We start from the raw sequence: 21228 nt of genomic DNA, 5'->3' as shown, positions 1-21228 counted from the left end.
CTGAAAGTTCTATTTGTCTGAGGCTTTTGGTTTGAATAAATTTAACCTATCTGCCCACTTATCAGTCGTGCCCAAGTAAACAGTGCAGATTAAGCATGCCTTCAAAGGGGAGGATGTGACACCATTTTCCCTAAAGAGGGGTTGCATTAGCATAATCTAGTTCACAGCACTGCAGTACTGTCCTCTGAGGATTAACATGGGCTGACTGTTAAGTGTACTACAAAGAGTGCCATGAAACGCTAACTTAAAATTAAAAAATTAAAAACACCACAACGACAGAGTGGAGAGAACACTGGTCTGGGGGGTCAGGTTCTGCTGCTTGTCACCCAAGTCCTCCTCCATATTCAACGTATCCCTGAATATGCTGAATATGAATCTGTGCATCAGGCACTGAGCTAAGTGCTGGGGGCAGGGAGAGGAGAAGGGAAGATGCCAGATACACGACATAATCTTTGTCCTCGAGAAGATGATCTTTTATTTGGGCAACCCCCTTTATCTTGCAACCTCAGCTTCTTCACCCCCAACTCGAGGATATGACCATTCTCCAAGTGTTATTAGGATAACAGGGTGGGATATTTCAACCTCAGTGCCCTTGACATTTTGGGGGATAGCGTCTTGCTGTGGGGAGCTGCCCTGGCCACTGTAGGATATTTAGTGGCGTCCCTGGCCTCTACCCACCAGATGCCAGTAGCTCCCCTCCATGGCTATGACAACCCAGACTGTCACAGACATTTCCAAATGTCCCCTGGGGCAAAAGCACCCCCAGGTGAGAACTTCTGAAATAGGGTGACATAAATGAAAGCACTTAGAAAAGCATAAAGCCCCAAATCAAGTCAGTGTTAACGTAAACCCAGCTGTAAGACTTGTCAAAAAAAAAAAAAAAAAATCCTTTAAAGAATTTATAGCTTACTTAGGAATGTTTATTTTCTATTTTTATGTATTTTGCCTACCATTAAAAGCCCTTCAGGGCTTTCTGGTTAATTTGCTTTACCTAATGAACGCATCTTCAATAGAACATGTTTTTAAAAAATGTATCACTGTACTAACGTGACAGCCAGAGTCAAACGTAACTGCCATCTCTACAAAGCAGAAAGTTTATCCAAAATCAAAGTACTCCATTCCTACCTTTTAAGGACAAGGGACTGGATCTTGTGAATTCTGTATTTGACGGCCTGTGCTGTTTACGAACTCCTAAGTATTCCTTCACTCTTGAATCAATGGTTTCTTTTAACAGTAAACAGACTTCCTAAAGTAAATCAGAAAATTAGATATAACTTTCTAATTTAATGCAATGCAAAAAAAGTCAGTATCATGCATATTTAAACACCAAAATCGAACATTTCATTTCGTTTGCTCTTTAAGTTAGCTATGAATGAATAAAGGAATCTTATATGTGCTCATGGATAATGCTGCAGATTTAGATTTGCCACTGAGCTTTGCTTGAAACCATGATGTTGGCTTACTCTGTGATATAAGAAATACATTTCATTTCTCTCTGCCTCAGTTTCACATTTCTAAAAGGAAGATAAAAACACTTCAATGTAAAAATCAGGGCGATCAGGTGACAAAATCAGAGAGGTAAAGACTGTTTTCGTGTAAATATCAACCCGTGGGATTGTGACAAACAGAAGAGAGAAGTCAAACAGAGCCAACTCTGGCTGGAGATGGTAGCCCCAGAGCCAGGCCCACTGGGTGGGGACTGTGGACCGGGAGAAGCTGGGAGCCAAGGCACAGTCAGAGGGAACCCTGACCCCTAAGCAGTCAACAGGGGGCAGCCTCCCGTGCTTTCATATGGGGACACAAGGCACAGTGATACCAGATCTTCCAATTTGTTTAAGAGAAACTAGAGACAGTGGTTTTTATACAAAAATTTCCCACTTTTCAAACTTGGTTCAAAAAACTTTTAATACCTAACCACCATAATTCATTAGCTTCTGGGATTTACAAATCTACTAAAAAGGAATAGCACCGAGTGGTGGGTTGAATAGCGAACTGGAAATCAGTAGTCTGATTTTCTTCTCATACTTGTTGATGATACTGTATATGCTTTTGTGAAAACTGTACTATGTTCACCTATTCATGGTAAAAATAATTTAACTTCTTATATTGCTCAAAAGTAGACTAATATTTATTAGGCAACAGAAACATAGGGCATCCCATATGACTAGCAAATTTCTGGAGCTACCATTTTACGTATCGGTGTTATTGATAAAAAGAAAAACAAAACTTTAAAAGTCCAACCACACAATGGGATGGCACTGCCCATTCCAGCTACACTACCAGAAAAATGTTACCTGATGTAGGGAAAGGAAAAAATTGCCCACAAATCTAAATTTCTTAACTGAGATTAAGAACTGATGCGTAAGGATGGGTAATTCTGGTTCAGTTCCCAAGGACTCTGCAGAAGGCTCAGAGTTTCCAGGTCACCTCAAACCTGTTTCACTGGTTTCTGGCAATGCCATCTCAGGTTGATCTCTTAGAATCTTCATAAATTAAAATGAGGACAGAGTTGTAAGCTGCTTCAAAGGGCAACGAGAGCCAAACTTTTCTTTTGTTGCAGATACGTGTACTCCTCAAACAGTACAGAGAACCCTTGACTTAACTGACAAACATGAGTTTCTTTATAAAATACAAACACTGGTCTCCTCTCTCCTGCTCTCATTTTGCAGCCCAAAGATGCAGTGCCTTGTGGAATACAGCCGTATTCGTTTACAGTTAGGGTTTTGGCATTGTTCACGCAACAGAAAGGCAGCCTTGTCTCATACTGTTGTTTTAACAATTAAAGAATTTTGCTTCACATGCAGGGTTCAACGATGACTGAGCTAGAAAATATGTGAAAGACATACATGGAAACAAGGATTGTTAAAATTTGGCCATAAATGCCCTATAAGGCCAGAACTAAAAATAGTATGACAAAAATAAAGCCAAGGCCCATACACACAAACTCTCTCCCTAGAGTTACGGGGCTTTCCTTCCATGAGTCAGGTTTGACAAATGGAAGGTAGATAGTGTGTGCTGTGGTCGAGATACCCTAGTAAGTGACCACACTGCACTTGGCGAAGTGTTCTCTTTAGAACCAGAGCAAGGCGAGAAAAGACAATTTCCCAGCTAAACTGGAGGGGTGGCAAGAAGACCAAGTCCCAGTCAAGGAGCAAGAGAGAGATGCGCCTAACATCTCCAGGCTAACAGGGGTTCATGTGTGCTTCCCCAGGTTTACAAACGGAACAGTTTGAGTTCAACTGTTTGGGTACAAAGACTACTCATGCTGGACTCAAAATAAACACATGTTTAATACATGTAATTAGTTCCTTTTCCTGAAAAGGAACTGGATAATCTTAAGACTTTCACTACGCAAAGCGACTGTTAAAATGCAATCAAACTGATTGCTCATGAAATCCCAGTCTTGAGATAATCTAATGATTAAGAAAAGATGAAAGCATTGGGACACTGAACATAGGCTAAAGTCATATCCTCAACTAGCTTTTCTCCTTTCTCATACACACACACACACACACACACACACACAAATTATCCCAGAGCGATTTTAATGTCAGTGAACACACTTCGAAGGAACAACTTCAGTAAAAGCCACAAACTATCTACTTTGCTTTGAGAGGAAAACTCAGCTTGCTGGCACTGCATCGGAGCTCTGCAGGTCTAATCGTGCTCTGAGCATCTTGCTAAGTCACGCCCTGCTGCCCGGACATAGGTACGAGGTGGAGCAGCACAGTTGCTTGTGGCACCCTGGAAAATTCTAGCCTTATGCTTTGGCTAGGAAGTGAGTCACATACCCACAGATTTATTGTAACGCCTTCCAAATCAACTGAATCTTGGCAAAATTGACTAAATAACAAAAAAGGTCTACGGCCGCGGTGGCAGAGCTGGGAGAGAATAGAGGAAAATGGAATGGTGGATTCTAGGATGCTGTTTATATAAGTCAAACTTTTTGGGTGGGGTCCCCTGGGGTGCATATTAGTCACTTTGGGGAAACGAATTAACTGTTTTGAATCATAGGGACAGGTGTTGAGAAGCCAAATCTTGGAATGACATGAAGGTGAGTTGTAGAAGGAGATGCTGGCCCGTCAAACGTTAAGCCCTGAAGAGTAGGGTTCACGGCTATTTACCTGAATGAAAATCCCATCATATAGAATCTTGGGCCTTCTTGCTCCAGCTTCAGGCCATTGGGTGTCCTTCGCAAAATGAGGACAACAGAGTCCTGATAATACTATTATCTCCTGACCGAAAATGTATCACTTATAAATTTTCTTTTGGGAGTTTTCTTTTCTAGTTATCTCCAAAAGCTGACTGAAAACAGTTATCACAGTAAAGGCGTAAAAAAGTGGTATAAAAAAGTACCACTATCACTAGTTTCTTCTCCATATACTACCTTTTAATAAAATGTATTTTTATTTCTAGCTCTAAAAAGCTATTGTGACCAACGAATATCATGGAAGACACCAAGGGCTCTAACATTTGGAAAGTTATGTGAAAGCCACAGGCTCGCTGTTCTGCTCTCCTGTAAGCAGGGATCTGGAGAAGGGAGCCAAGCACGTGATGAGAGCTAGAGGCACCTTCTCACCCTCTGCCACAGCAGCACTTGGGTGGGACCTCGGAAACTGAGAGCCAGGAGTGACTCAGCCAGGGTCTGGGAGAGCCCCTTCATCTGCAGAGGAGGAGGCTGGGGCCCCAGGAGTTCCAACATCGCCACCCTGTCACATGACCACTTCCTTTACTGACTGAGCATCAGCTTAGTGACTGGTCACGGCGAGAGAAGGGCCATGATAAACCATTTCTACACTTTGTCAAAGGATCACACGGTGCAGAAGAGGATTTCAGACAAGTGAGAAAGACCAGCTTTGTGTCAACACCACACCTGCTCCAGGTGCTCAGTCCATCCTTTATGGCCAGTCAGGATTACAGTCCCTGCTTACCTGGAAAAGTCACTTTAACTTCTTTTTTTTTATTATTTTTTTTCTTTTGCGGTACGCGGGCCTCTTACTGTTGTGGCCTCTCCCGCTGCGGAGCACAGGCTCCGGATGCGCAGGCTCAGTGGCCATGGCTTACAGGCCCAGCCGCTCCGCGGCATGTGGGATCTTCCCAGACCGGGGCACGAATCCATGTCCCCTGCATCGGCAGGCAGACTCTCAACCACTGCACCACCAGGGAAGCCCCAACCTCTTCTTTTTTTTAATACAAAGAACCCTTTCCCCCAAACAAAGAGGTAGGAAATTTCTGGTTTAAATACTAGAATAGCAAAGGAAATAGATGTGTCAGTTTCCGAAGAAACAGCAACAACAAAAAAGCAGGTGTATGTCTGTTGTGGGGAACACAACTGTTTTTCAAGGATTAAATAGCATTCAAGATTTATTGTCTACTAATGCAAATGAAAGCTGGAAGAAGAGCTAATATTCCTTTTAAGAGCAGCTCCTTGCATTTAAAATAGTGAAAAGTTTTAAGGAGAGCACAGGGAACTATATTCAGTATCATGTAATAGGACTTCCCTGGTGGAGCAGTGGTTAAGACTCCGCCTGCCAAGCAGGGGACATGGGTTCGATCCCTGGTCCAAGAAGATCCCACATGCCGCGGAGCAGCTAAGCCCGTGTGCCACAACTACTGAGCCTGCGCTTTAGAGCCCGCGTGCTGCAACTACTGAAGCCCGAGTGCCACAACTACTGAAGCCCATGCTCCTAGAGCCTGTGCTCTGCAACAAGAGAAGCCACTGCAATGAGAAGCCCATGCACCGCAATGAAGAGTAGCCCCCACTTGCCGCAACTAGAGAAAGCCTGCACACAGCAACAAAGACCCAATGCAGCCAAAAAGAAAAAAGAAAAAAAAAAGAATGAACTAATTCCACTACGAATGAAATAAACAACTCCTGAAAGAATTTATTTTAAAAAATATCACGTAATAACCTATGACGGAAAAGAATCTGAAAAAGCATACGTGTGTGTGTGTGTGTGTGTGTGTTTGTATGTATAACTGAATCACTTTGCTGTACAACTGAAACACCGTAAATCAACTATACTTCAATTTTAAAAAATAGTGAAAAGTTTTCTGGTACCTCTTTCTTCTGTTCAGAAAACCAGCTGGTATCTTTGTTTGAACCTTGCGGAGATACATGAAGATCCACCAGGACAGCAAAATTCCCACACTGAAAGACATTAATGGCAGAGTTAGCTTACACCCAGCAAACAATGAGAGAAAATCTCACAAATTCCTATGTGGTTGCTCATGATGAAACGGCAACAAAGTTCACTACTGGACAGAAACATCAATATGGGGCGGGGTAAAACTCATAACCCGATGCTTTTTGCAAGTTTATAATTTATGCTAGAAATGCTAGGGAGAGACTTAATTTTAATCAGGATAGGAAAGACAAAATATCTATCTCTGGGCCGCACCTTCAAGGAGGATGTCCAGAAATCTGGCAGCAGTCGGAAGGCTATTAAACACTGAGAAAAGTTAAACAGGTCAGTACGAGGTAGGCTCCAGAAAAGAATGAGTCCGTGGACGGCCAGGGGAATTCTTTCTTCCAGATAGGCGAGAACACACAGAAGTCACTGCATTTTTAGACAGACAAAAGGACTGGCTGGAACCGTACATCTTGGACTAGAACTAGAAGCACGGACAAATGAAAAAGAACCAAAGAGCAGAAGGCAGATGCTGAATGACAGTTATGAAAACTACATGGGTTTTACTAAAATATGCTACAAAGCCTGTCTCCTTTCTTATTTGATAGGCTAGTGCTGTCTAGCATTTTGGGAAAAATGGAAATCTTCTCTATCTGCACTGTTCAGTAGGGAAGCCAATAGCCTTATGTGGTTACTGTGTACTTGAAATGTGGCTATTGTGACTGAGAAGCTGAACTTTTAATTTTATTTGATTTCAAGCTAATTTAAACAGCCACATGTAGCTAGAAGCTCTGCGGCATGACTGCAGACCTTGTAGAAACGTACAGCTTCATAAACCCTCATACCGTATGAGTAAAGTAATCTGAGAATCTCAAGATAACTGTGGATGAACTAACTTAGAAAAGCACTGTGGGTTGCTTTATGGCCAGCAGGGAAAGTCATTTTTGTACCTCTTTGGCTAAACAATCTTTTAAAAAAATTCTGTGCTATAATTCAGTCGTGAAAAAAAAAATTGTTTTTCAACAAACGGTGTGAGAATACCAGATATAATATGGAAACAAAATGAAACTCGACACCTACCTCACACTGTACACAGAAATTGATTTGAGATGAATCACAGAACTAAATGTAAAAAACCAAATCTATCTTCCCAAACTTGGGGTAGAAAAAGATTTCTTAGACAGGATCCAGAAAGCACTAATTATAAAAGAAAATATCAGCACGCTGGACTTGATCAAAATTTAAAACTTCTGCTCATCAAAAGACACCATTAATAAAATGGATATGTATGCCATAGACTGGGAGAAAATATTCATAAATACACGTGTCTGACATAAAGGACTGGTGTCCAAAATATGTAAAAAATACTTCTACAAATTGACGTTAAGAAAACAAAAAAACACAAGCTTGAACAGACACTTCACAATTAAGATAAACAACTGGTGAATAGGCACATGAAAAAAAGTGTACAACATCATCGCTTATCAAGCAAATACAAATTAACACTGCCAAGAGATACAACTACACACCTACCACAACGACTGCAGTGAAAAAGACTGACGCACACCAAATGTTGGTAAGGATGGGGAGTGACCCAAACTCACACACTGCTCGTGGCAATGGAAAATGGTTCAACCACCCTGGCAAATGTTTGTCAGTTTCCTACGGTTAAACACATATTTATTTTACCATCTGAGCCAGCAATTCCACCTCAGGTATTTACCTGCGAGAGATGAAACATATGTGCACACAAAGAAATATACACAAATGTGTGTGGATGTTTTATTTGCAAGAATCGAAATGGAAGACAACCTGAAAGTCTCACACCAGGAGAACAAACAAATTGTGGTATATTCATGCAATGGAACCCTTCTCACCAAACTACTGATCCGCTCAACACGGACTAATATCAATATCACTGCACTGAGCAAAGCCAGGCTAAAATACATACTGCATGATTCCATTTATATAAAGTTCTAGAAAAGCAAAATTAAATCTATGGTCAAAGAAATCAGCACAGTGATTGCTCAGGGAGAAATTGGCTGGGGAATGTTCTATGTCTTGTTATACAATTAAGATCAGTTCGTTTCCCTGTATATACGTTACATATCAATAATAAATGATTTTTAAAGTACTGTGTAAAAATATACTCATATTTGTTGACATATATTTAAAATGTAAGTATTATGTCCTTGAAAATGTGTGGGTATTTTGGGGGAGAACAAAGTGAACTTCCCTGGTTAATAAATCATAAAGTCTACTGAAAAATGGTCTCCTACAATGTCCAACAGTGCAATGTCACCCACAGAACTACAGTTTAGTGAGCTGCAACCAGCATTTTATTTTAATGAAAGAGAAATGGGATAAAAAAAAAATCAATGTGTCAGATGGTAAAGTTAAGTCTTGTTTTGTGAAACTTAGGTATGAGTGTACTGAGTTATGATATAAAGCCTATTTCTCACTGTGGGTTGTGGTCAAAAATGTTTGAAAACCATATTCAAATACACTGTTTTAAAAGTTTCTTCCATGTTGATTATCGATTTAACCTTTAAGGAGTATGCTGCCACCAGGTGGAGGTCTCATGTCACAACTACAGGATCTTAGCCAGGGATTATTAACCTTTCATGTGCCACGGATCTCTTTGTTGTGAAGCTGATGAAACCTGTGCATAATAATGTTTTTAAATGCATGGAGACACAATGCATAGGAGTAAAAAGAAAGCCAATTATACTGAAGTACAGTTACCCATATTAAAAAAATATTGTAATATAGTAATGGATGTACTTGTTCAATAAGGCATTGGATCTTGTCACACAGTGGTAGATCTAAAAACTACTATAAATCCAAAGTAGTGATAAGCATAAATGACATTTTCAGATATCTGCCACAATTATAATGCAATATAAAAAGAGCTGTGATTTCTAATGGTAACAAACATTGCTAATACTATTGTGTTCTGAATATTTCATTCATAATAAAAACAAAATTTATTAGAACTTGGTCAAAGTAAAGATGCAACTTTTTCCCCATCCAAGTTCACTGACCCTCTGAATTCTCTCACAGGCCTGTTGAGGCTCCAGGGATCCTAGAACAAGAGCCCCTCCAAAGAGGTGAGACATGCCTCATACACATTCTACTGGGTTTCCTGTGGGTGTTCCACCCTGACTGTTCAGTCAAACCAAGTTCTCTGCTACCCCTTTGTCATTAGCAAAGATGATTTTTTAAAATAAAAAAAAATAGTGACGTTTGAACAACCTGAACTGATACTATGTAATAGTATCCTAAAAAATTGAATGATAAGGTCCAATTTGGTATATTTTCATCATTTTAGCTCTGATCACAAAGAAGCTAGTCTGTTTGATTATAAGAAGACTGATTAAAATGTCTTTTTTTTTTTTTTTAAATAAATCATTGAATCTCACTCTGGTGCTCAAACCTTCCCAGGCTTCCTGCCAGACTCCCCACTCCCCAGTGGGGCTCTCCCTCTGCAGCCAGCCTTCTGAGTTTTCCAGCAAGAGCTCTCTCCAGCTCCCACAGTAATCAGAGATATTTTGCCTTTCTGAAGTTCCCTGCTCTCAAAGCTTTGCTTCTTTTCTCCCATGAGTAAACAGAAGTTAAAAAAAAAAAAGAAAGAAAGAAAAAGAACACCACCCCTGACTGCTGCTGGCAGCACAGCCCCCGCCCCTCCTGCCCCTTAATTAGGGGCCATTTCTTCTCTACTCTTCCAGGCAGAGCAGCACAGTCAGCATCACTGGGCTCTCAGGCCAGAGCTGCTCACGCTACACAGGCCGCGTTACCTCCCTCACAGCCCAGCAGCTACGAGAGGAAGCTCTGCATCCCACGCCTGGGCTGGGAACCAACCGGCTGGGGGCCAGTCCGGCTTCCTCCCCCTCCACCCAGAGGTTTCGGCCAAAAACCTGGGAGTCACCCCTAACTCCTCCCTTCCCTCACCCTCAGTCACCACGCCTGGAAGATTTGGCTTCTTCAAGAGCTAAACACACCCCTCCTCTCTGGCTCTCCGGCTCACGTCATCTCCCACTTGGAACATCAGGGCCACTTCTCGGAGTCCTGGATGAACTCCCCAGCCTCCACCAGAGCCATGCCTGCCGCAGAGGGGATGTCGAGGCTCCAAGTCTCTGATGAGGCCCACTCCCCACTGTCTCCCGCTGCTCCTGGTCACAAGCTCTCTGCCCTTTGCTTCCAGAGCACCTCGATGGTGCTCCCGTGCTCAGTGGGCTCTCACACATCCTCAAACCCTCACAGGAGTGCGGCCATCCCCGTGGAGCTTTTCTGAACAGTTTGCCGCTCCCTCCTCCGGATCAGCAATGCTTCCCGTGCTTATTTCTGCATTCAGTGGCTGGTCCATGTAGGGGCCTCCCCTGCCAGACTGTCAGCTCCTCAGTGGAGACAGGGTCCACACCTCAGTCCCTCTGCATCCCAGGGATCAGCACAGTGCCAGCTCACAGTAAATGCTTAATATTTAGTGGAAGGAAGGGAGGGACGAAGGGAGGGATGGAGGGAGGGAGGGAGGGAGGGAGGAAGGGGGGGAGGGAGGAAAGAAGGAAGGAAGGAAGGAAGGAAGGAAGGAGGGAAGGAAGGAAGTGGGGGGGCAATCACAGCCTAATCTGCAAACTGGGGCTCTGACACCACTCTGGGGACAAGGTCACTCTGACTGAGCCCAGGACACTGATGTGTCATAGAACAACTTTCTCCCTCCTTATTCTGGAGCGGCGACAACTATGCCATCACCAGTGACAACCACTCATTTTCCATATTTTGGAAAAAGGGAATTCAAGGATCCTAGGATTACCTCACCCCAAACTCACTGCCAACCAAGCATGTTGGTGATTTTTCCTATTTCTTTCCTAAGAATTCCAAAGTTGAAACTTAACTGTTACCAAGTCTTCAGGGGTGGGAGATCTTGTCCTCTAATTGTACATTAAGTGTAAAATAAAGGTGAAACTGCTACCATTTCTCATACGTGTAGCTCTCTCAGATGCAGGTTCAAAACTCTGAGTTATGTGGAAAGTTCTCCACATTCTCTCATTTGTTCGTTCATTCATTTATTCATTCCCCACTGAGTTTCACAGGAGCCCTGGGGCAGAGCTGGTGCGGGGGGGCGTATCAGAGCACTGCAGGCAGTGTGACCACAGTGCACACCCAAGGAAGCTGAGTGTCAACTCCCCCTGAGGGAGGCCAGGGAGGAGGGTGTGATGTTGCAGCTGAGTCCTGAGGAACAGGGTGACAAGTGGTCGAGAGAGAGGCCCAAGGAAGGAGCTCGGTATATGCTCTGAGGATGGTGGAGTCTGACGACATGGAAACAGGGCAGGAGGGCTCAGAGCACAGAGGAGCCCCGGACGGGCTGAGGGGCCAAGAAGACTGCAGGCTGGAGGGTGGAATGACCTGAGCCAGGCATCCAGGTTTAAAGCCGCCACAAGAGCCCAAACAAGAGGTAGTAGAAGGTTATCATGAGGTGGGGGGAAAGGAGCAGATTTGAGGGATACTCAGAAGACAGAGTCAAGAACATGTGGTTGGGTGCAGAGGGGGAGGGGCAAGGGTGACCCCAGGGCCCACGGGCAGTTTTCCCCATATGGATCTGTCGCATTGTCACTGGCATTGTACACCCACCTATTATTTTTTTTTTTTTTTTTTTTTTTTTTTGCGTTACGCGGGCCTCTCACTGTTGTGGCCTCTCCCGTTGCGGAGGACAGGCTCCGGACGCGCAGGCTCAGCGGCCATGGCTCACGGGCCCAGCCGCTCCGCGGCATGTGGGATCTTCCCAGACCGGGGCACGAACCCGTGTCCCCTGCATCGGCAGGCGGACTCCCAACCACTGCGCCACCAGGGAAGCCCCACCCACCTATTATTAAAGATTTAAGGCAACCTGGATTAACAAGGCACAGATTTAAAATGGGGTAATAAGTAAGAAAAACAAGGGTAAAAAGATAAAATGAAGCCAGTGCTAGGTCTCATAGGTTTGCACAAAAGCCCCAGCATGTCCTAAGTCTCTGCAACAGTCTGCTCTCAGTTTGCTAGTTACCAACATGAAAAACAAGAGGCCAGAGGCCGTCAGATGAGAACAAATTGGTGCTGAGGATAATTCAATCAATCCCCATGCTCAATCTAGAAAGACATTTCTCCTGAATATCTTCACGAAAAAACATGGCAATTATCCTCCTGGAGCATCAACTTGACTCAAAGCCTCTAGCAAAATATTAAATATTTTCATATCCAAACGAACCGCATATAGGTTATAGCACAAAATTTAAAAGTCCCATGATTTTGCAAGAAAGAGCACAGTTTAAAATACTGACAGTATTCAATTTAATCCTCGTCACTAAGCTGTGAAGGAGCACGACTGTTACTCGCATTTTATAGGTAAGGAAGTGGAGTCAGAGACGGTAAAGGCCAAGTCCAAGATCACGCAGGCAGTGAAGGACAGACCCAGGAATCAGATCCTAATCTTTTACCCCTCAAAGCCAACTTGTGTGCACTACTTGGAAGAGATATCCCCCCACTGTGGAAGGCCCCTCGGGACTCATTTCCTGACCCCACGTGGAGGCACGTTTAAGGCTGCCTGGCCTGGAACCCCCTCCACTCTACTTGGGAACTGGCCTCCTGTCCCCTCTAAGGTGAGTGATGGCAGCTGCGCGGGCCCACCCCATCGGTGCCTGGTGATGGAACCAAGGATTCTGAACGGGGTCCCGCAGCTCCCTTCCCTGGGCTGAAGCGAGGCCCTGAGGGCTCAGATCCTAAAGCTGCCACTGGGGTAGGTACGCTGCTGGAGAAGAGTGCAGCATGGAGGTGAAAGCCCCACTGCAGAGAGAGTGGGGCGAGAGGGCTGTGGGGAGAAGGAAGGAGGAGAAGGGTGACACGTCACGCCAAAGGTGGGGTCGGGTGGCAGGGCAGGAAAAGAGGTCGCCTGACATAAACAGCCCCATCCAGGGAGCTCAGGCTGAAGAAAAGTCAATGCAAATAGTTTGTCAATTTCACCCCTGTTCTTCCTTAAAATACTTGCCCAAGAAATCCAAGCTTGGAGTTTACATTCGAGAAAAGAAACCAGCATACCTTCAGGATGGCATATGCCATAAACACGCAGACAGTTGGGTCAGGGGACAGGAGAATAAACAGTTAGTTGTACTATCGGAATACACGACACCCTTCATCTAATTGCAAAAACTTCCAAAGGGGAAATAAGTTTGCGATCACAACAGTTAAGATTTGCTGAGCACTTACTGTGTGCCAGGCCCTGCATCAAGCCCTCTCAGTGCATTATTGTATTTATTGTGCCCCGGAGAGGCAGAAACAATTACCACTCAGCATTCTGGAGACACTGAGAAGCTCAAGAGCTCTCCCTCTCTCTCATCAAAGATCCCTGGTGATCATGGCTGGGTTTTGTTTGGAGTGGTGCCTGCCAACCTGGCAATACTCGTCAGGACAGGTAGGAGGAACACTATATTCTTAGTCACAGAAAGAGACACAGCCTGAAGTCGAGAGCACAGCACACAGAGAGGGCCTGGAGAAAGCCTTCTGCTGACCAACAGGAGAATGGCCTAGCACAGGGAGTCCAAGGCCGCGATCTCTTCTGGTGACACCCCAGTTTAGGAGGGGTTTCCCACCTCCCCTCTCTGGGTGTCAGTCTCCCTCTTTGTAAAATGACACAACTAGGTCTCCTTCAAGGTGCCTTATGCGCTAAGATCCCATCTCTTAGGGTTTTGATTTGCAACCATTTGCCTGGACTCCATTGGCCCATGTCACGTCTGGCCTCCTGTAAAGCTTCTGAAAGAGCCACCCTGAGTCTGGCACCTGGTACCATCCTCCATTGGTTCACAATGGGCCCTGCAAGCACAGCAGGCAAGTCCACCGTCGTTTTGGAATAGACAACAGGAGAGCACATGTCCTGCTGGGCTGACCTCTGTGGGCAGGATTTAGTCTTGGCAACCAATGACAGAAAATACCAGTCTCATGGCTAGAAATCACGGTATAAACCACAGGAAATGGAGAAGCTCAGTGCAGTTGGCTGAGGGAAAAATCTTAGCAACCAACGAGCTCTTCCCCCCAGAGCACTCTCCGACCAGATGCAGGCGAGACTGAGCTCTTCTCTGCCACCACAGCATTTTATTTATGCTCCTGTTGTGGGACTCCCTTACAGGCTGTCTGCACAGGACTGCACGCTTCCTGGCTCCTGAGGGCTGCTTGCGAGAAGGGGCTGCTTTCCGTTACCTTTGGCTTATCAATGCCTAGTACTGGGCCTGGCACAGAGATGGCCGGGAAGAGTGTTTGTTCAATGAATGAAAATAATACATCAGTGATGAAAATTACTTAAGTGTCAGCCCTGTTCTCTCTCTAGGAGGGATTACCACCCTCTCACCTGCACCTTGTCCTCAGAACAGAATCAAGCTCATGGTTTACAACTAAGGTTGCCTCATACATGCACAGAACACTATCACCCGGGAAAACGGGCAGAGGTGGCCACTGCTGCACGCTAGATGGTTAGCGTCCGATCTTGCAATCAAACCCTGGCTGATTATATGAATCCAGACCCATTAGAAGGAACCTACATAGGGCTTCCTTGGTTGCAAATGGATGGCTAGTGCTTTGAGGTCAAGTTTTTCTGGTTGAAAGGGAAGCAGGAAAGGGTGTGACTTTTCTCAAGTGGAAAGGAATCGGGAGGGGAGGGAGTTTCTCTCTGTTTGGTTTCTGCTCTGGGACATTTGACTACAGGTCAGGGATGTACACCTTTTCAGTCATTTGTTTGTTTTTCTTAACAGATTTATTGCTATGGTTGGGAAAAGGTTCTACACGGGCAGGGAGCAAATCACAAAGGAATGAGAGAAAAAGATGGCAGACAAGCAGAGTTACTGAGTGTGATGACAAATTCTAAAAGGAGAAACAAATAAGAGTCACAAGGGCTGGTGTCCTTCAGTAAGCTGTCTCTGGTCTCCTGCTCAGAAAGAGTTCTGGGGTATTTTTTGCCTAAAATGCTCACAGAGTGCTTCACATAAGCTATGGACAGGATCTGAGAAGGGAAGCAAAGTGCTGCTGGGAATGAAGCGAAGGCCAACAAAGCGGTATTACGGAGCGACGCTTAAGTTTCCCACATGCCCCCTGGAACCTTTAAGTCGTATTTGAGGCCAAACCACAGCCTCTACAACCCATCACTGCATGAAGAGTGCAGTTAGGAACAGGCTCTCAGTCACTCCCTTTGAAAGATAAGAACGGCCTTCATTTCTTTAGATACTAACCCCAGTGATTTTTCCAAAAATTATCCTTTTAAATGGAACCCCCAGGCCACTATTCCTAGGAGACCGGCCTGTGGCACGTCCAGAGCATGTGAGCAGCGAGGAGTGGGCATGACGAGGGGGCAGGATAGACCTGGCGCAGCCCCCTCCCTGCGCCTCAGACCCTCAGGCCCTGGGTAAGTCCCCGCAGTGCAAAATGGGACAATAATGCAAGATGCTTTACGGAGTCGTTTTGAGGATTACATGAGAGAACTCAGGTACAAGACTTCAGCACATCCGAAGGACTTAAGAAAGAAATATGGGTCGTTTTGTTTTGTTTCTCTCCAAAGGTAGAATTTGTTTCAAATTCCAGAGAATTTTCAGTGAACTCTGAACTGTCAGTTCCATTAAGGTTGACAAATAGGTCGGGTGCAGGTTTCCCCTTGTTTCTCCTAAGAGCTAATAAATGCCTCCTAATTCTTTTCCGCTGTTTTACTCTGGCCACACGCTGCTTCTCAGAAGAACAGCAGATGGCTTGTAATCACACCAGATTACAACGAGCCCTCCTGCCACACATTTCTGCAACAGAGAACATGAAAGGAAAAGATAATCTGACAGAAATTATTCTGTACTTGTCTATAGGGAACTTGTCTTGAGAGGGTCTTAAGTGGCTAGAAAAACAAGCAACATTCACAGTTTAGCAACATTTCGGCTGCTCAGGAGCGAGTTAAGGAACAGTTACGGCCAACCATCTAGGAATCTGAAAATGGAATCTGGTGGACACCAGGGGTGTTGGTCCCTACAAATTCTGCTCACAATTTTATCCAGCATGTGTCATCAAGAAGCTTTGGAATGTGGGTTTCAATTTAAATTCTAAAAATTAACACGTTAAAAAAAAATATTCTTTTATATTCCCAAAGAATCTTGACATTCTTCACGGTCAACAAGAACAAAAGAAAAGCAGTGCAGCCTATGAGTTAAAGAAATTTATGACAAATTATAAATAAATCAAACACAAATAAAAACAAAAACCCTGTAAATATTCTCTTAGTGATCAATGCTTAGAATCTGTGGATCATTCTAAAGGGTGGTCGGTCCTGGAAGGAGATTTCTTGAAAGAGGAAGGGAGATAAAAGACAGGGGACATAATTTTCCTACCTCTCTGGGGAGCAGGGGGTGGGGAACCAAAGAATCTTTGATGAGTACTTTGGAGATTCTGGATGACTTAGAGGAATTCTGTTCGTATGGTTAATGTAAAATAATTTAAGGAAATCCCCCACGATCAGTATTTTTTCCTCTGGAATCCTCCCGTCTATGTTCAAGTATAACACAGGGCTTGCCCAACAGAGCTGCGACAGACACCCTCTGTTCAATCCAGTTGTCATTTAATTTTCTCTGGAGTATTGATATTGTGTAGGTACTAGTGATAAAGGGGGCTTACATTTGCTCTTCTAAACCGTGTAAGAGTAATGTTTTCCAAGCCAACTTTGACAGGCCAAAGACAAGGCTACATGTAACCTTTTTCAGGAAGGCAAAGAGAATCCAAGTATATGGCTGCAACCAAAACGTCACCTCAGAGTGAGGACCTCCTGAGGCCTACTGCACCTGAAGAGTTTCCACTTCTGCAGGGCTCAGGGTTACCAACGTCTCAGAGAGGCCCAACCAAGTCAAGTGCCAACCCTCTCTCTGCGCTTGGCCATGGTTATCATCCTGGTTCTGCCAGTTCAGGAAAGCTCTCTGTGTGTACAACCTTAAGGATATTTGTCCACTAGAGTATGGAGATCTAGCTCTTAAAGTATCGGCAGCATCAGTACCTCCTGGAGCTTGTTTGATATGCAAATTCAGACCTACCCAATCAGAAATTTTAGGTGTGGAGTTTGGTATCCTGTGTTTTAACAAGCCCTCCATATGATTTTGGTGCAGGTTCAAGTCTAAGAACCACTGCTGTAGGCTACTATATCTCTTTGAGGACTACTCTGGCATGCTCTGTACAATACAGGAAATTTTTTGGAGGTTACATTAGAAAAGGAAGGGGGGAAAATCTGATTAGGTTTCATAATATACCTACCACAAGAGAAGGCGACAGCTCACCAAAATATATTACAATTCTAAAACCCATTAGGAAAACACATCACAATTTTACCATGATGATAAGAAAATAATTCTCTTAGAGTTGTAAGAAACTCAAATTATGATTTTCTTTAAAAAGAAAAAAACAACACCCTCCAAAGGTAAATGTGATGTGCAGCCAGGGTTGAGAACCACAGATATAATAATGCCTCCCTAAGCATCTTAAAAACTGCCCTCTGGATTAGGATGATGGTGATGGAAATCCAAAGGGAAAAGGAAATCTACCTACTGGATCAAGGTAGAGCCTTAGGAAGAAATGGAAAGGAAGGAAGTTGTAAGCCCAAAACAGACAGGGAGGTCACACAACTGCACTTAAATCCTTGAAATGAGCTCAGATCACTGGGCTCAGGGGAACCCACCCCAAAGCATAAAGAGGATGGGCTCTGCACATGGCCTGGCCACTGGGATGATGAGTTGCAATGAGATCCTTGAGAGGGGCAGAAAACATTGCTCTTTGCAAAAGGGGGAGAAAGATAGTTTGCAGCAGTCAACTTAATCCCTGATAGATTATTAGATAGGATCCAGAAAAAAACTAAAATTATGAAAAACTAATCTCATTTTCTTCTTTGCTGAGGTTCCTAGACTATGACAACTGGTGAAATGTGATTGACAAAGAAGACATGAACCTCAGCCAGGAATCAGGCAGACTCTCCCATGACATCCTTTTGTCCAAACCACTGCACCACAGCAGCTTTTGTCAAGGTTACCTATGACCTTCATGTAGCCAATCCAATGAACAGGTCTCAGTCCTCACGTGACATGACCTCTCAGCACCATCTTAACAAAGTGGTTCATTCACTTGATCCCTGAAACCCTCGCTTCTGGGCCACTGTGCTTTCCTGGTTCTCCTCCCTCCTCACTGGCCACTCTTCCTCAGTCTCCTGAGGAAGGAGGCTCGTCAGGAGACGAGGCAGGCTCGTCCCCACTGCACCAACATCCAAACGGAGCTCAAGCCTTGACCTCTTCGTCTCCACCTACACTCCTGTTAGTCTCAAAGTTTCAGATCCTGATCGTGCCCAGTGTTTCTGCTCCAGCCTGGACCTCCTCCCAGCTCCAGACGCGCATATCCAACTGCCTACTCTACATCTCCACGTAGATGTGAAATAGACATTTACGATTTCACAAGTTCAAAATCCAAACTACTACTGTTTTACCCTCAAATGTGCTCCCAGCAGGTTTAGCTGAACTGGCTTGGTAAATGACAACTCCACACTCTTCCAGCTGTTCAGGTCAAAACCTTGGAGTCACCTTCGATGCCTCTCCTTCTCTCATATTCTACAGCTTTTCTGTTAACAAACCCTAACAGTTCTACCTTCAAGACAGCCCGCCTGGTACACAGCAGGAGCTCAGTAAATATTAACTGGACGGATCTGTGAATACACAAATGAATCCCAGTAAAGAAAAAACAGAAAAGTATCATCATAAAACAAACAGAAAAATTTCATCATGGGTGAAAATGACAATCAGATGGATTCATAACTAGTTCAACAACCGTAACCCCCAGAGTCATTCATGGCCAAACCACAGCATGGAGGGAGATGGTGAAGAGCTCTTCCCTTGACCCTGATCTTGGTCCACATTCTCAGCAGTGACATGATGAAGGTGGACATGCCACAAAATAGATGGATGAAGTCGCACAGGAGGGGAGAGTGAATATCTGGAATAGCAAAAACGGAATCTGGCACAAATACAGGAAACAAACAAAAAATCTGGATCTCTGTGACTCAGAAAGATGAGATCAACCTAAGAAGATGGAATTTAACAAGAATATATGTAAAGGTCAACATCTGGCTCCAAAAAAACTAACAGCCTGAGCACAGAGGTTGTCTTGGTCAAGAGAAAGCTCTGTGAGTGGGCAGCAAAATGCTGTGGTCGATGATGGCAACGTCATTTTAGGCTGCCTCAACAGCAGCAGGCAGAATAAGCATTACGCTGGCTATGCTCTTTAGGCATCTAGTACTCAACTAGTCTCAACATACAGACAGAGACAAACAAGCATGTATTAGGATACGAGTGACCAGGGTAAGACCAACACTTCAAATCATGGAATGAGGATCAGGTGAAAAAAGTGGAATAATTTACCTAAAAAAGAAAACCACCAGGATAAAATAATGTTACCAGGACATTTAAAGGTGGAAGAATGATCCTTTTCAGTTCTTCAGGGCCTTAAGGCATACAGAGCAGAGAAACCCCAAGGAGACAGGTATTGCGTCCACATAAGGAAGACTTCCTGGCCGGCAGGCTTTCCAACCAGGAAATGATCTGCCATGGGAGGTGGTATGTTCACCAGCCAAGCCAGGAGATCACACTGTATTGACATAAAACACATGAAAATGGACAACGGTATAAATATTGCCTTCTTATCACAGGGCACTGGCCTAGTTGTGAGGAGTTATGAAAATGACACAGGAAAGGGTATGCTACTGACTTGCTGCATTTTATTAATTGGCCACTGCAATCATACATGCAATACTCGTTACTGTTTTTTGTTGTTTTAGTGTATCCCTAAGGATGTGGGCTTACTGACCTCAAGAATCTGAGAAGTTACCTTCGGAAACAATTTAACATACAAAACATGGGCTTCTGGAATCAAGCAGGTGTGCGTCCAACCACTGGCTGTACCTTTTACTGGCCATAAGGCCTCGGGCCTTATGTCCTTAGATGTCCTTAGGATTAAATTCAAAGAGGAAAAATAGAGTAGTAGTTAACAAAGAGTAGTTAACTAATAAATTGGGAGTAGTTAACACATAATGACATCATTTGCAGTCCCAGTACTCCAACTATAATGGGGGTGATGAGATTGACCAGTGCTGCCTGGTAACTTCCTGTGATGATGGAAATGTTCTCTATCTTCGCTGTCCAACACCTTGGCCACAAGCCACGTGTGGCTACTGAGCACCTGCGTTGAGGCTTGTGTGACTTTGATTTAATTCTAATTAAGTTGGTTTATTAGCAATTAATTTATTAATTAACTTGAATTGCTACATGTAGCTAGTGGCTACTCTGCTGAACAGTGGAGATACTTCCCTAAAGTGACTCCTGGTTCAGAAATCCTGGTTCTATAACTTTTTATTTATTTATTTATTTATTTTTTTGGCCACATCGCGTGGCCTGTGGAACTTCCCTGACCAGGGATCAAACCTGTGCCCCCAGCAGTGGAAGCACAGAGTCTTAACCACTGGACCACCAGGGAAGTCCTGGTTCTATAATTTTAAAGAGCAAACAACATCAGGAAACCCGTAATAGGAAGTGCCCGGTGATGCAAGGGGATTCCCATCCCACAGGGAACTCCAGAAGGCTCCTCAGGATGGCATGTGAGGGTATGACAGGGACTAACCTGGGAAATTTCTCTGAACTTTACCAAGGATGGTGCTGATCCAATAGAACTGTTTTAGTTCAAGGTGTTTTCCTTGTAAAGAGAAAATGAAGCCATAAAAGCTGTTACTGCCAATTAGAGGATTAAGAAGTTTAAGTTTCCCTTCACCTTTCACCCCTTTCACCGTGACCCTGCTTTATCAAATCAGAAAACAAAATTCAAGGAGAATTCTTAAAGTTATTATTGCAGCCACTATAATTGCTCCTAATCCCTTGGCTTTCACTGAGAATGAACCTTAAAATTTGGTGTTTGAATTTCCCTTCCAACTCTGCCCTGCATCTCAGGACTCAGGAAACAATCCTCTAACTACTTTCATCACTGCTTCATCAGGTTCCTACAAAATGAACACGAGTTCAAAGGGAATTTTCAA

General features: G+C 44.1%; 1 protein-coding gene across 1 annotated transcript in view; it reads right to left on the bottom strand.

The window, feature by feature from the left end:
- The window catches only part of SLX4IP (SLX4 interacting protein), a 186397-nt gene that overhangs the window by 63127 nt on the left and 102042 nt on the right, over positions 1–21228 (bottom strand). Inside the window, 2 exon segments of the mRNA XM_032605764.1 lie at positions 1126–1246; positions 6062–6151. Coding sequence (XP_032461655.1) covers positions 1126–1246; positions 6062–6151 — 211 coding nt within the window.

The sequence above is a fragment of the Phocoena sinus genome, chromosome 15, assembly GCF_008692025.1.
Source record: "Phocoena sinus isolate mPhoSin1 chromosome 15, mPhoSin1.pri, whole genome shotgun sequence".
In the NCBI taxonomy this organism is placed as follows: domain Eukaryota; kingdom Metazoa; phylum Chordata; class Mammalia; order Artiodactyla; family Phocoenidae; genus Phocoena; species Phocoena sinus.
This window is presented reverse-complemented; position numbering and strand designations above follow the sequence as displayed.